Source organism: Grammomys surdaster, unplaced genomic scaffold, assembly GCF_004785775.1.
Source record: "Grammomys surdaster isolate TR1022 unplaced genomic scaffold, NIH_TR_1.0 125946, whole genome shotgun sequence".
NCBI classification, from domain to species: Eukaryota; Metazoa; Chordata; class Mammalia; order Rodentia; family Muridae; genus Grammomys; species Grammomys surdaster.
In genome coordinates this window covers 1,976,196-1,991,628 of record NW_021620768.1, presented here as the reverse complement: position 1 = coordinate 1,991,628, position 15,433 = coordinate 1,976,196, and the positions used below count along the sequence as shown (strand labels likewise).

Below are 15,433 nucleotides of genomic sequence, written 5' to 3'. Positions count from 1 at the left end.
GGAGGAGGAGGAGGAGGAGGAGGAGGAGGAGGAGGAGGAGGAGGAGGAGAAGAAGAAGAAGAAACAAGAAAAAGAAATTAGATATCCTGACAGCAAAGATCAAACCTGCCTCAAGGAACTCAAAGCTCCTGAACAGCAGTAAGGAGTCTAACAGTAACGTTGCCCCTTCCCGACCCCTGACTTTACTCAGGATCTCTTTCCTTTCCTCTCTATCCTTTTTTCTTTTCTATCTAGTGCTGGGGTGTGTGTGTGAAAGGGTGGAAGAAAAGGGGTGGAGAAGGGTGGAAGAAAGAAAGACCCACAAAGTAGCCAAAGTCCTGCTACAGAAAAGTGACTAGTGCCCCCTCCCATCTTCCAGGGAGCAGCTGGGATTGCAAGTGCTCTCCACTGAGCATAGCCCTGCATGGGCTCCAGGGCTTTGAACGGAGACCCTCATGCTTGCATAGTATCTCCTCAGTAAACTCCCTTTCCAACCTTGGTGGTTTGGGTTTTATTTTGTGTGTATGTGATGGGATTGGAGGATTCCGGCAAGCAAGGGAGCACCGTGCTGCTGAGCTGCAGCAGCAGCCTGCCTAAGCTGGCAATGGGCTCAAGAAATGAATGACTGACTCGATGCCGACTCAGTCTATGATGTCAGGAAGTAGTGTAAGCCCCTCAGGGCACAAGCTCAGGCCTTGAAATCTCACCAATCCCCACCCTGGATTGTTCAGTCCCAAAAGAAAAGCTATATAACCCGTGTCTTCTGCTCAGTTCTCATGGCTTCTCTCCCTAGCCAAGGTGGCATTCTCTTGTGTCTTTCCCAATAAATCTACTGTGTGGGGTTTGTTGTGCAGAGTGACTTTGTGCTATTATTTCTTGGCTCCTGACTGCCAGGATACCTTTCCCTTCAGAGCTGTAACACTTCAGGTAGCCCCTGGGCTCACCTGGTTTGCAGTTGAGCACCTGCCAACCTCATCCCACCTCTCTCTTGCTCAAAACCCCAACATCCTGTTTCCTAAAAAGCATCTCTCTCATCTCTAGGCTACGCTAAATGCCTCTCTGACCCCACGCCCAGCACCCCAAGAGAACTGAGTATGAGATACTACCATAGCCAGCAGAAAAGTGCTGAATTGCTCTCAGAATCCTTGAAAAAAAATCTCACTCTTACTTCTCCATTCCATGCTCTCTCTCCCACAGCTCCTGCCGTGGAGAGATATGTGGAGAGAGAGAAAGGAGATGATCTAATGAGGCAGTCTTCCAGTTGGGAATGAGCTCATGGGGAGACAGGATGTGGTGTGGTAAGGGCTTTTCTCAGGTTCCAGAACTCCACGCTGGGGGTTAGGACATGGAGGAATGTGCTTATGACTGAGCTCTGAGTCCACTAGAAGAATGAAGTGGCAGCGGGGGGTGCGACAGGCTGGCAGGACTGCTCAGTGATGTAAAGCGGGCCTGAAGCCGTGTCTGTGTCCATCCACCCATGGCCTCACAAGTCCAGAGTGCCCAGAAGAGGTACACAGGAAATTGAGACTTCCTTTTCCTTTCTCTCCCCTTCTTAGCATCAAGGTCACATGGTACTGCCTTGAATTCTGACCTGTGTTTTATTTGGCAATGTTTTCTTGGCATGGTGACAGCTGTTCATTGTTCTGCTTCCTTCCATGACCAACCCTCCAAACTTCCCCTTGAAATGATAGTCATCATGCAAAGACCAACAAGGTACTGGCTCATTTGATTAACTTTTGTAAGGAGTTTTAATTTTATATGTATGTCTGCATGTATGTACATGTAGCACTCGGGAGCCAACGGAGATCAAAAGAGGGAGTCATATTCTCTAGAGCTGGAGTTATAGAGGATGGCTGTGAGATGCTCGGTGGGTGCTGGGAACCACACCCAGGTTATCTGCAAGAGAAACATTTACTCCTAACTCCTGAGGTATCTCTAGCCCCAGTTTAAAACTGTTTAGTTTTATTTGCCTGTGTGAGCATGGGTGTGCAGTGTGCTTCTGAATGCAAGCAAACGTCAGGGCAACTTTCAGGAATCTGTTCTCTCCTTCCACCATGTGGATCCTCAGGACCCAGTTCACAGGCAAGTTTGGCAAACAGGTACTTTATATCTAGTCCCAAACCTGTTTGGTTTTGTTGTTTTGAGACAGGGTCTCACTATGTAACCTTGGCTGGCTTGTAATTCGGTACAGACCAGGCTGGGGTGAGCCAGCAAACAATCAAGCCTGGTCTTTACATCATTTCATCTTATTTTGAAGATTTAGTAGTGTTGAGAGGTGCATACTATTGTGCATGCCTAAAGGTCAGAGGACAGTCCTGGGGTGCCTGCCCTCTCCTACCTTTATGTATGTAGGCTCCAGGGACTGAGCCATCCGTGGGCGTTTTTGTTTGCTTGTTTATACATTATATCTTGTTATACTGCCAAGGTTGGCCTTCAAGTCTTGGGCTCAGGTGATCCAGCTGCCTCAGCCGTGCAGGTAGCAGTGACCACAGCCACTTGGCAGCTCTCTGAATTTTTGTATATTTTCTTTTTAACACTTTGTGGGGGCAGATGTGTGCATGTGCATGTACACACATGAGTGTGTATGTGTACACACACAGAGGCTATGGCATGAGTGTGGAGGTCAAAGGACAGTTTGTGAGAAGGCAGGTCTATCCTTCTTCTATGTAGATCCTGGAGATTGAACTCAAATCATCAGGCACGGCAGCAGGCACCTTCACCCACAGAGCCAGTATCTCTGACCTGCCCCACATTAACATTTTAAGCAAAGCAGCACAGGGAACTCAATCAGAGGGACACAGGAAAGGGACAGCAACTATGGGACTCTGGATCCATGTGTTCCTCTCTCTCTTTTTCTGACTCCCAGTCTGGTTCTCTAATGCCATATTCCTTTCCTAGCCTTTTCTGAAAACTCTCCTTTTCGCAGAGAGCTCTCTGCATCCTGATTAGAAAAAAAAAAGTGACTTCTGGTTTGGCTCTGTCACTCCAAACATCTCTACTGTCTCCCTTTCCTTCTCCATTACATGCATGTTGACAGTGTGGACATATCCCTCCCTTGTGCTGCCCCACCCACCACTGTTGTCCAACGGGGAAGTAGGCTGTTCTACCCACACCCATCCCTCTTAGGTGTGAGCATGGGCAGGGGCTCCTACAACCCGAAGCGCCAGACCAACATCCTGATTCCAAGGGCCCTCCTAGAGCTCTCCTGACACTGTGGTGGTGCTGGCCAGTCCAGAAGGCAGGCACTCCCTGGATCCTCTGCTCTGCTCCAGTAACCTCCACTGCCTTTTGATGGCCACATCCAATTCTTCTGCCTCTCTGTCCACCTTCTTCTGGGTCAATGGCTCTGGAGACAGCATGCTGAGTACTGATGGTGCTGCAATTCCTGTCCAGATCCTTGTTCTGAGGATCATGGTTGCACTGGCCTATGGACTTGTAGGTATCATTGGCTTGCTGGGAAATTTGGCTGTACTGTGGGTGCTAGGTAACTCTGGTCAGCGTGTACCCGGCCCACCTTCTGACACCTTTGTATTCAGCCTGGCTCTGGCAGACTTGGGACTGGCCCTCACTCTCCCTTTCTGGGCAACCAAGTCAGCAATGGACTTCCACTGGCCTTTCCGAAGTGCCTAGTCGTGACGACCACTGTCCTCAGCATCTACGCTAGCACCTTCCTGATTACAACACTGAGTATCTCAAGATACTCGGTGGTGGCCATGGCTGTGGGACCAGGTAGTCACCTCTCAGTCTTTTGGGCCTGTATGGTCACCCTGGCAGTGTGGGTGGCAGCTGTCCTGGTGACTGTACCCACAGCAATCTTTGGGACTGAGGTTGAGTTGTGGGGTGTGCACCTCTGTCTTCTGCGTTTCCCCAGCAGATACTGGCTGGGGACTTACCAGCTACAGAGGGTAGGTCTGGCTTTCATTGTGCCCTTGGGCATCATTAGCACCAGCTACCTGCTGCTGTTGGCCTTTCTACAGCGGCAGCAACGATGCAGGCCCCAACACTGCCAAGTGGTAGCCCGCTCTGTCGGTATCCTGGTGGCTTCCTTCACCCTCTGCTGGTTTCCCAACCATGTAGTCACTCTCTGGGAAATTCTGGTAAGGTTTGACCTGGTGCCCTGGGACAGTACTTTTTTTTTTTTTTTTTTTTTTTTTTTGGTTTTTCGAGACAGGGTTTCTCTGTGTAGCCCGGGCTGTCCTGGAACTCATTCTGTAGACCAGGCTGGCCTCAAACTCAGAAATCCGCCTGCCTCTGCCTCCCAAGTGCTGGGATTAAAGGCGTGCGCCATCACTGCCCGGCGGGACAGTACTTTCTACACCATCCATACTCACATCCTTCCACCACCTGCTTGGCACACAGCAATAGCTGCCTCAACCCTGTAATCTATTGTCTCCTCCAGCCAGAACCCCAGCAGGTTCTTGTCAGCTCCCTCAGAGGTCTCTGCTCAAGACTGTGGCCCCAGAGCAAGGCCTGCATTGAACAAATGGCCCTCAAAGAGGTAGGTGAGAGATGGGTCACTAGCACCCAGGAGTGTGGCTCTTGTACAACACACACAAACACAACTGAACACCTTCATGAAAGATGCAACCTGAACACTCTCCTTTCTGAGACCTGTCAGGGGCAGAGCCCACAGATTCTAGGGAGGAGCTGCTCTCTCTGCCAGGCTGCAGTGTCCCCAGGAAAACTCTGATCTTTGATCACCAACTCTGGGTGTGACAGATCTGAGAAGCTGGAGTCTGAACAGGAGGCGGATGTGGCAAAGCTTATCTCTGGAGATGGCAAAGAGGAACTGAGAATAAACCAGATCATCCACAGACTGTCTTGACATTTCATGCAAGTATTTTACGGATAATGTCCATTACTGGTGTGGACTAACAGGTCAGGAGTCGGTTCTCCCTGCACACTTTAGAACAGGGCACCCATTATGCCCCTTTGGTACCAAAATGAAAAATGTTTTCTCTAGCCACTCAGCCTTTTGTCATCTCAGGGGTGCACATAGAAACGATGTGGAAGCCCCCCCTTCAACATTTGTCTGGAGTTTTGCTGCCACAAGATGCAAGGGCAGAGCTCCGTAGAATCTTGGTTACATGTTAGACTCTGAGTGTCTCGCCTTTGAGAATAGCAAATAGGTCTGGCTCTTTCAGTCAAGGATGGAAGGGAAAGCCACGGGTCAGGGGTGGAGGGAGTCAAGAGGTATAGAAAAGGTTTAGAGGCTGAGGGTCAGAGACCAGAGACTAGTCTCTTCAAGTACGTCTGCATTTCAGCCAAGTGCCAGAGCATGTGGGCTGGAACCCTCCCCTCAGGCAAATTACTTCAAGTCAGTTCTCCTTTTAAATCTGGAGTTTCATGATACCCTGGCCAGTCTCAAACTCTAAAGCTGAGGGTAGCTTGGAACTCTCTAATCTTGATCCCAAATGCTAGAATTATAGGCATGTACCAACAAGTTGAGCTTTTAAAATTCAGATAATTTCTGCCTACTCTCCATTCCTGTGTGTGTATGTATGTACATTTGTGTTCACACTTGCGTGTGTGAATGTCAGAGGTAGATAAGTTTTCTTTCTCTTTGCTTGTTTTGTTTTGCTTTAAATTGAGACAGGGTCTTACTACCTAACCTCAGCTGTCCTGGAATTCACTCTGTAGACCAGGCTATCCCTTGAACTCAGAGACTCACCTGCCTCTGCCTCCCATGTGCTGGAATTCTAGGCATGTGCCACTGCACCGTGCTTTGATTTTTTTTTTTAAAAATTATATTTAATTCAAGTGGATTTGGACAAGGAGACGTTCCAAAGGTACGTGGAGATCAGAGGACAGCCGAGAGTTTGTTCTTCCCCTTCCACCAGTGGAGATCAGAGGACAGCCGAGAGTTTGTCCTTCCCCTTCCTCCAGTGAAGACTCCGGAGGGAGTTATTAGGCTCTCAGGCTCACCAGCAAGATCTTTACCCTGTGAAGCAGTTTTCTAAACCCACCACGTGTGTTTTTTTTTTTTTTTTTTTTCCTTGTTGTTGGTTTGGTTTTTTTCAGGGACTAGGTTTCTCTATGTAGCCCTGGGTGTTCTGGAACTCACTCTGTGGACCAGGCTGGCCTCGAATTCAGAGATTCACCTGCCTCTGCCACCCAAGTGCTGGAATTAAGTGTCCACCACCACTGCCTGGCCTGGGAACCAGATTTAGGTCCTGTGGAAGATCAGCAAACACTCTTTTGACTCCTGAGCTAGCTCTCCAACCCCATCTTATTTTTGAGTAAGACTCTCTTCCCGAACCTGAGACTTACCAATGAGTCAAATGCTGTGGTGCTGCTGTACCTGGCTTTCCTGTGGGTGCCAGGTCCTCAGGTCCTCATGTATGCATGACAACTACTGGATTTGAAAAGGTATTTTTTAAGTCAGTTAAATATTATAACAGGAATACAAATAGTTAAAATTCCAGGTCAGCTAGCTCTCTAACCCAAGGCCATTACAGGAGATGCAGAACAGAAAAACAAAGGTCAATTGAGTGTTCCGAGAATCTGTTCCCGTGGTGTCTGACAGCCTCCTCTGGAAAAACTCCCACCAGAGGTCCCAAGGCCACAGGGACCAGAGATTATTCTCGTGAGATTTGTCAAACCTCTGCCTGAGATCTGCTTACACATATTATAGACATTTATAACAACCAATTGTGTGTGACTACCCACAACCCTCTCCCTCCCCCAGCCTTTGTCTATAAAAACCCTAAACTGTTAGATCTCAGGGTCGAATCCTCTGTCTCCTATGTGAGATACGTTTCGATCCGAAGCTTCATATATTAAAAAGAACCTGACTTATGTTATTACAGCAAGAGGTCTCTGGAGTGTCTTTGGGGGTCGCGTTGTACCCGAGGCTATTTTTGGTTCTGGAGAGTCTTTCAGATTGAGTCATCTCTGTGTGCAGTTAGTTCAGACTGGCCTCCAACCAAATATATTGCCACAGCTGGTCTTGAACTCCTGACTCTCCCAAGTACTGGGGTTACAGAAAGGTGCTGCCATGCATAACTTTCTGCCTGTTTTCTAGAGGCTGGGAATCCATCTCAGTTAATGGAGTGCTTGTCTAATCCCTTAAATCCAAGATCTTCTTAAACAGAATAAAGGGTTCAGGACCAGCTTGGTGTCTAGACAGTCTCCAAAAATAAGAGGATCCAGCAGTGCCAGAGGCAGGGTTCCTAGTGTTGGCACCTTCCATGGAGAATGGGAAGGAGAAAACAAGGGCCACTGGCAGACAGGTACAGGTGAGCCACTGAGGCCTCAATGTTATCTTATATGTCCTAATTTATGGACTATGTCTCATGATCTGGTCACGCATACCCACACATGCGCACCACAGACACACATCCGTAATAAAATCATTACCAGCAAGATGGCACAGCAGGGAAAATACATAGTACATAAGCCTGACGTCGCCACACAGTCTCGAAAATTAGAGACAACAGCAAAAACAAATACAGAGCGGTAGCTGGTGGTAAAGAACTTGGAGCACATGTGCTGAGTTCCCGAGTTCAAGTTCTAGCACCCAATATAAAAACACCGGATCCAAGAGTGCTGGAGAGGAAGGCAGGAGGCCCGGAGACCCTCTGGCAGCCTAGGCAAATTGGCATTCTCCTCACTTGGTCTCAAAAAAAACAAAACAAAACCAAAAACCAATCAGGTGAAGAGCAATCAAGGTTGAAACTAACATTAAACTCTGCTAAGAGATAGACACTAACTAAAGGGTCAGTCCTCCCAAGCGCTCTTTGCAATTGTCTCCTGAGCAGAGGGTACACTTTTGGTTTCCGTAAACATTTAAAACCATAACGACCTAAGTTGTCTATTAGAAACGATCTTGCTTGGGGGCTACTTCAAGAAAGGAGGAGGCAGCAGACAGATGGAGCTCCTACTCCACCCCTCCCTTCAGGACCTGGCTCCGGGGAAGCATTGTAACCAGGTTGCAACTAGCCACTCAAGGCCGCAGCAGCTGTAAAGAAGCTGCAATACCCGCAGGCACCACGTCGCGCCCCACAGTTGCTGAGCAGCGTTAAGAATCACCCAACTCACAACGTATTAAAGGATGGAAACAAGACTTAATTAGCCTCTTGATGTTTAATTTCCTCTTTATGATAATGTTTAAACTGGCTCCCAAATGCCAGGTCTATCCCTAGCCATCCAGGAAGGAGGGTAATCCTCCCCACCTAAGCGTTCTTCCTCCTGCCCCCCTGCAGCGGAGCTGCAGGCCTGGCTGGGTCCGGATATTGCCTTTTCTGGGGGTATCTGCTTTACAGAACCCTGGGGGTATAGCCCTAATTTTGAGAGGGCAGCATAGAGCACTGCGTGTTCAGGCTTAGACCCTCCTTTAAGGGAGTAGCGTGGTTTAAAGCAAAAAGCTGAACCCTGGCTCTCAGAGGACACAGTCAGAGGTTTGAAATGGCAGCAGGGGAGGGGGACAAAAAATAAGACTTTAGTTTTAGAAAGTGGGATTAGGGAGGAGACAAACAAGGGACAGACAGTGACAGGAGGGTGGGAAAGGCTCTGGGCTGATGCTGGGTTGGGGCTATGATAATAAGGCAACAGGAAAGCAGTCTCTCCCACCTCATACTCTGAAAATCCATCTTAGGTTCTAGGTTCTTCTGCTAGCCCCTCTGGGAAAGGCTGGGAAACTGTCCTGCTTTTCTCCTGACTCTCTAACAGTCTCCTCCACCTGACCCATGCTTGGGCCCAGATGCTTAGTGCTACCTCCAACACAGCTGCTGAGTGAGCATCAGTAGGCTTGAAACTTTAGTGTTGCTGTTTGTTAGGCAGAGGAAGCGGGTCTTGGCATGGCACCATTTTTGCATCCATTGTGTAAAAGAAAAACAAGGTCGGCTGGGCATACTGGCTCGTGCCTGTAATTTCAGTATTTGAGAGGCCGAGGCGAGAGGATTGCCTTGAGTCCAAGGCCGGCCTGGGCTTCACTGCAAGACGTGGTCTCAAAGATAATACTAAATAATAATAAACATATAAAACAACTCCTATGGCCCAAGAATCCCATGATTAGAGAGAAAGTGCCTCCTAAGGGCCAGAAGCTGCTGGTGGGGAAGGAAGCAATCCCACTAAGCCTGCTGCCCGGGCAATTTCAGTTCCCCTTCTCAGTGGAGTCCTGAGCCCCTTCTCACTCTGCCTCCCAGGCTGTGGGGGTGCGCATGCGCACTGTCCCTGCCCATCGGTCCAAGCATAGGACCTAGAAACAGGAAGTGGAATGAGCCAAAACCAAGAACTGAAACCAATTACTGCCTTTCCAAGAGACAGACTGCTACTAGGCCCTGCGCTCTGACGGGGGGAATGAAAATGGGCAGGAAGGGGAAGAAAGAGGTGGCAAGAGCCAGATGTGCTGTCCAAGCACAGCATACAAATAAGATGCAAACGAGTTTTCTGATGTCTGCATCATTAACAGCCGCTGGAGGCTGAACGGCGCTTCATATCCAGCCTTGCAATTTTGAGATTTTTAATAAGTTTGAGCAGCTGCATCCATTCATGCCCTCTTCAGTGAGGTAGTGACAGCCCCTTTTCAGAAACCGTGGTCACTGCCTGGCTGTAGGCACCGCAGTCCTCAGAATGGGCACTGAGACAGCACCTCATGCGTTTCAGGTCTTTAATTTTTCCCTGCTTGAGCTTTTTCTTTCTTTTCTTGGTTGTTACTGTTTGTTTTGTTTTTTAACAATTAAATTGGCAGACAAATGGCTATCGCTGGTGGACATTAGGGTTGCATTGAAAAAAAAAATCCCCCTCCCCCAATTCTTGCTTACGTTTCAAACGCAGTCACCACGGTGGAGATTAGGTGAGGGTTCATAGAGATTTCCCAAACCCACCTTAGAGCTTCTTTCAAATGGCTGAGGAAGAATTCCGAATAGGAGCCCCTGACTGTCGATGAAATAAGTCATGCTCTCCCTAATTCCTCGGGTTCAAAGACATGGAGCTAGAAGTGCCTACAATCTTCTTTAAAAATATAAAACAGGTGCGGCTGGCTTTGGTACAAAACAAAACAAACAAAAAACAAAAAAAATCCCAAAAGACAAAAAAATAAAAACAAAATTATCTGGTCCCTGTAGATTCTTCCTTCCCCACCCCAATATATTATGGCCACCCTAGCCTCTGTTCCATCAACTCCAAGGAGCCAGATTTCCATGGAGGATGAAGAGAAAAAACAGCAGAAAGAGGCTAAGGGGGTGGAAAAAGGGACATGGTCCTACTCACAGCCCTCCTTAAAGGGGCAGTAGGTTCTGTGGCCACAGAAGGGTGTCACTGGGGTGAATGTTAGGCTGTATGGCTAAGGCCAAACGTATCCCATCAGTATTACAGGAGAGGCCCTCCGATTCGTATGGCTTGGTTCCCATGTCCCTGGCCCTTTAAATCACTCTCCCCCCCATAACCAATAAACAATAAATAAATAATTTTTCCTAAGTGGGGGGAGAAGGCATGAAAATCGGCATCTGTGGTGTGGCTGCTGGCAGACACCAGGAGTGCGGTGGCCTCTAAGTCCCCAAGTCCCCAAGGCCCCTAGGTATCCAGGGATCTCAGGAACTGGCAAGGACAATCAGCAGTTCTTTCAAGGTTTGCCCCCTTTACTAATGTTCTTCAGTGGGGCACCAGGCAGGGGGAAAGTGTCCCCTTAGCTCTCTGAAGCCGTAGGCTCCCCATCTCGGCTTTCCGTCTCTTCAGGAATGTCCTGCATTCGAGTGAAGTCTGGAAGGTGAGAGACAGGGGTAGAGTGAGCAGGCAGGCTCTCCCAAGAGTAGTAGCACAGTCTCACACAAAGGCCCCTAGGGTGGGGGTGGGGGCCTCTGAGCACCTTGGCCGGATGACCCTTGGGCAGTAAAGTCACCATTATAACAGGAAATTCTAAGAGGCATTTCATTCCTTCTAGTTTCCTCACTTTAAAGGGAAGTCTTTAAGCTGTTTTACTTTACAATGGATTTCTACTACTTGTAAAGGTTGGGAGTCGCCAATCAACCGGAACACACTGCTTCTCAAGGGTTCTACCACCAGTCTACTCACAGAGTGGGAAGCCAGAATCACCAAGCCTCAGGAGTCACTTAGAGTACATTCAGAAGTCACAATCCAAAGGGCGTGGACCCAGACACCACAACCACTCTAGGGTCTCACCTCGTGGACTGTGGGGTGGAGACAGGCGGCTACTGACTTCCTCCTCACTACCAGTATCAGGGTCACTGCTGTCCTGCAGTCGATCCTCTGGGCTACCAAGTTCTTGTGCCTCTCGGTCATCAAAGGGTCGGTGGAGGGAACGAACAGTCACAGGCAAATCCAGGCGATCGTGGCCTCGACTGGGCTGTGGAAGGAAAAGCACAAGTTCAGGCACCAGCGGGTGAGAGCAGTGAGCCCCCCAGGCCCTAACACACCTTGTCTCTTGGGGTTCACTAATGACTTCCTCTCTCAGTAGATCCACCACCCACTGAGATCACCACTCGATATCCTTGAACATTCTATATCTGCTGGGCTCCAGTTGGCCTTCATATGCAAGAACTCCATGTACCCATAATGCCCCACAGAGACTAATAGCAGAAATGTTTGTTTGCTTGTTGGAACTGCTGGAGATTTACACAGGCCTCTGCACTAAACTTAGCCTTAAGTTTCTTTTCAGTTCAACTAGTACTTTTTTTTTTTTGGGGGGGGGGGGTGTTTCAAGACAGGGTTTCTCTGTGTAGCCCTGGCTGTCCTGGAACTCACTCTGTAGACCAGGCTGGCCTCGAGCTCAGAAATCCGCCTGCCTCTGCCTCCCAAGTGCTGGGATTAAAGGCGTGCGCCGCCACCGCCCGGCTCAACTAGTACTTTTTGTCTACATGTGTATGCACTTGTGAATAAGGCAGAGGTCATGTTAGACCTGAGAAAAAAACATTTCCACAATTGTATGATTAAAGAAAGCAAGCTATATATAGATGTGCACAAGGGTCTGGCCAGATGACTGCCTCCCCCTAGTCAGGGTTTCAGAGAGCAGCCCCTCACTGCCTTTTGAGGTCCTTTTTACCAGAAAGGGTTTGGGTTGATTAAACAATTGCTTAGATTGGTGTGAACACCTGGACGGAAGAGTGGGGGATTCAGGGCCCAAGGCTGCCTGCCGGATAGCTGAGTGCGAGAATACATTGTGTGGAAGGGGAGTCGTCACCAGTGTTCAGGAGTTTAGCAAGGCACAAAGGGGTGGGATAGCATCATGGGGTTACAAGTTCAGCATAACTTGAAAAACACCCTGTGCAGGATACAGTAGGCTTAGGAAACAAACTTTATCTTGTAAGGTATGGAGATTTAGCGCAACGTGTAACAAAGTGGTTCCTTAGCAACAATGTGGGTCCTTAGCAACAGTGAGGCCTCTGTTGGGTTTTATCCTCAACCTCTGGTGCCATTCCTTTTTTTTTTTCCTTCATATTTTCTTTTAAAGATTTATTCACTTTTACTTTATAGGCATTGGTGTTTTCCCTATATGTATGTGAGAGGATGCCTGATCCCTAGAACTGTATGTGGGTGCTGAGACTTGAACCTGAGTCCTCTGGAAGAGCAGTCAATGCTCTTAGGAGCCATCTCTCCACCGTGAAAGATGGTCGTGGCTAGAGACAGCCTGGCTGTTTCTTTTACTTCTTTCTTTTAAATTTTGTGTACTGTTGTTTCACCTCCATGAATGTATGAGGGTGTTCGAAACCTGAGAATAGGCATTATATACAGTTGTGAGCTGCCATGTGGTTGCTAGGAATTGAACCCAGGTCCTCTGGAAGAGCAGCCACTGCTCTTAACCTCTGAGCCATCTCTCCAGCCCGAGGTGTCATGTCTTTAGCATGGTGGTGGTGGTGGTGGTGCACCCCTTTAATCCCAGCACTCAGGAGATGGAGGCGGAGTTTGCCAGGCAAGGCAAACTCTGTGAGTCTGAGTCTAGAGTGAGTTCCAGGGCAGTCAAAACCATCACAGAGAAACCCTGTGTAGAACAGAACCCCTGCCCCTGCCAAAAAAAAAAAAAAAAAAAAAAAAAGAAAAAAAAAAAAGTCATCTTCTTTGTTTTATGACACAGGGTCTCCTATTGGAGCTCACCAAAGGAGCTAGGCTGGTTGGCCAATGAGCTGGGAGGGTGAGCCTGCATCCTGCATCTGCCTCCCCAGCGCTGGGATTGTGAGCATGTGTACCACATGACAAGGCAACTGGGGGATCAAACTCAGGTTCTTGTGTTTACATGGTAAGCATTTTACCAAGGGACACAAATCTGTTGCCTGCTGTCACTTGGGTTCCAATCCCTGACAGGTTCTACAGGCTTGAGTGTCACACCACTACTCCAGGCGGCCTTACCTGGGGGGGATTGAAGCTCAAGTATAGAGCGTCGCCCGCTGGAAGGCTGCGGCGCCGGGGGTCCACAGGCCTGCGAGCCCAGGGTGCTTCTGCTGGGAGTGGCTCGTTTTGGCCCAAGGCTGCTAGCTGTCTGCGGATTTCTTCAGCCTCTCGCTCCAGCAGGGCCCGGGCTTGCTCGCTCTCTCTGAGCCTGGCCTCCAGGCTGCCAGCTTCAGTTGCCCGCTCTTCCCCAAGCCGCTGGCAGCGCCGCAGCTCTTCCTGCAACAGGGTGTGTTGCCTCTGCAGTAACGCCAGCTCCGTGGCCTGCTTCTCGGGAGCTACAGAAGCAACGGCAGCCCGACCAGCTTCACCATCCCGAGAGTTGGCTCGGGATAGCTTTTCCCACCGTTCAGGGCCCTCAGGGAACAGGGCTTCCATCAATCTTTCCTGCTGGACCACAACAGCCTGGAGGATGGGATGAGGCCAAAAGGTGCTTCAGAAGCCATTTCTACGCACTTTTCTCTCAATCCCAGACCCTGACAGCTTGGCTTGGGAGAGCACTTAACCCTGTTAGGAGGGCTGTCATCTGCATTGACACCTCTGGGTGGCTCCTCCCTTTCTTCCCCACTCCAGCTCTGGCTCACTGACCTGCAGGCCATGTAGAAGTCCATAAAGATTGACCAATGGCTGTAACACCTCCTGAGGACAGAGGAGAGGATGCAATAGTACCAGGCTTCAGGATGGGGTGAGTACCAGAAGTTATCAAGAGGGTTCGGAAACAACGTCTAGAGACAGACTTAAAAGTATAGATTCTCCCCTAAATCAACCAAACTGGGCTATGGTTTCTCAGATCGAGAGCAGCGTCCCTCTGTCTCCTCTACCACAGCATTCCCATCTCACCTCCTGTGGTGACCTCAACTGATTTCCATTCCGATCCTACAGAAATGAACAAGAATGGGGAGTCAGCGGGCACAGACCTGGGGGCCTTCCTCAGCAGCTGTCTACTGAAGATCCACAGGCCAGCTGTGCCCTTTCTCTGGCCAGTCCCTGGCTCTCCAAGAACCCACCTTCTGGCTGGAATCTGAGTCTGCTCTACAGAGCTCAATGGAGCCATTGAAGGTTCTGGCCTCTCCATCTGTTGCAGAAAAGAGGAGGAGTAGGATATACGTCTTCAGGGGCCCCGGGACCCCTCCTCCCTTACGAAGCCACTCCCATCTTGCTTTCATGCCCTGTACTCACTGGCAGTGACCCCAGGACAGCTACCACTGTCAGATTCTAAGGGTAAGGCTGGTTCTCGGGATGTCAAAGGCAGGTCCACACAAGGGCCCAACAGTAGGTCTTTCAGGCCTTCCACTAACGGGAAAGAAGAGAAGACAGGAGACAAAACCCAGTGGGAATCCATCCAACACATGCCATCCAAGTTCTTAGGGAGTTCACATTTGGGTAGTGTGGGGTTTCAGTCGGCCGTGTAGTATCCAAGGGACATTGAAAATGTTCAAGAGGCAGCACAGCCTGCCCAAGGGAGAGGCATCCAACAGCAAGCTCAGATCTCTTCCCCTTTCCTTCCAAGAATTAGACCAGAAAAAATCCAAAACCCTTTATAGGTGGTGGTGTTGAATGAACTGCTAGACTCTTTAGTGGCCCTCACCTTCACGGAGGGCATCTTTCAGCAGACGCTCGCCTCGAAGGGACTCAAAGGACTCAAGACGGAAAAGGCCCCTGGGCAGGGCAGGTGGGGGCATTCCAACGAAACCAGCTTTTAACGCCTGGAAGTGGACCATCTCAGCAAACAGCTCAACATTCTTCTGTAGTAGCTCCACCAGTGCCTGGTTTTTCTGCTGCAATTTCGCTGTAGATAGGAACAGGTGAGTGTGGAAGGACCCAAGGACCCAAAGAGCCTGTGAAGGGCAGCCCAGGATCAGCAGAGGGGCAGCCCAGGGTCAGCAGAGGGGCAGAACTTAATTTTGGGCTTGGAGCATTCCCAAAAACAAAAACAAAAAAATCTTGTGTATGTGATGTAAATCACCATTACTTTTGTTTATAAAAATCTATGAATAGGGGCTGGAGAGATGGCTCAGCGGTTAAGAGCACAAGCTGCTCTTCCAAAGAACCTGGGTTCAATTCCCAGCAACCAAATAGTAGCTCACAAGGGTCTATATAGCTCCAATTCCAG

At 49.3% G+C, this 15,433-nt stretch overlaps 2 protein-coding genes across 9 annotated transcripts in view; one reads left to right on the top strand and one right to left on the bottom strand.

The window, feature by feature from the left end:
• The first annotated feature begins 3,270 nt into the window (after positions 1–3,270).
• Rxfp4 (relaxin family peptide/INSL5 receptor 4) lies at positions 3,271–4,669 on the top strand. The gene is given in 3 exon segments (XM_028753051.1): positions 3,271–3,604; positions 3,607–4,136; positions 4,286–4,669. Coding segments are annotated over 3 exon segments (1,248 nt in total).
• A 3,380-nt stretch (positions 4,670–8,049) lies between these two features.
• Positions 8,050–15,433, bottom strand: part of Arhgef2 (Rho/Rac guanine nucleotide exchange factor 2) — a 55,024-nt gene continuing 47,640 nt past the window's right edge. For all 8 annotated transcript variants that reach the window (XM_028753053.1, XM_028753052.1, XM_028753055.1 and 5 more), the window contains 8 exons: positions 14,909–15,109; positions 14,500–14,613; positions 14,328–14,395; positions 14,161–14,196; positions 13,909–13,959; positions 13,282–13,725; positions 11,101–11,284; positions 8,050–10,680 (listed from right to left, as the gene is read on the bottom strand). In XM_028753053.1, coding sequence (XP_028608886.1) covers positions 10,607–10,680; positions 11,101–11,284; positions 13,282–13,725; positions 13,909–13,959; positions 14,161–14,196; positions 14,328–14,395; positions 14,500–14,613; positions 14,909–15,109 — 1,172 coding nt within the window. In that variant the 3' untranslated portion in view covers positions 8,050–10,606. The remainder of the gene's footprint in view (positions 10,681–11,100; positions 11,285–13,281; positions 13,726–13,908; positions 13,960–14,160; positions 14,197–14,327; positions 14,396–14,499; positions 14,614–14,908; positions 15,110–15,433) is intronic.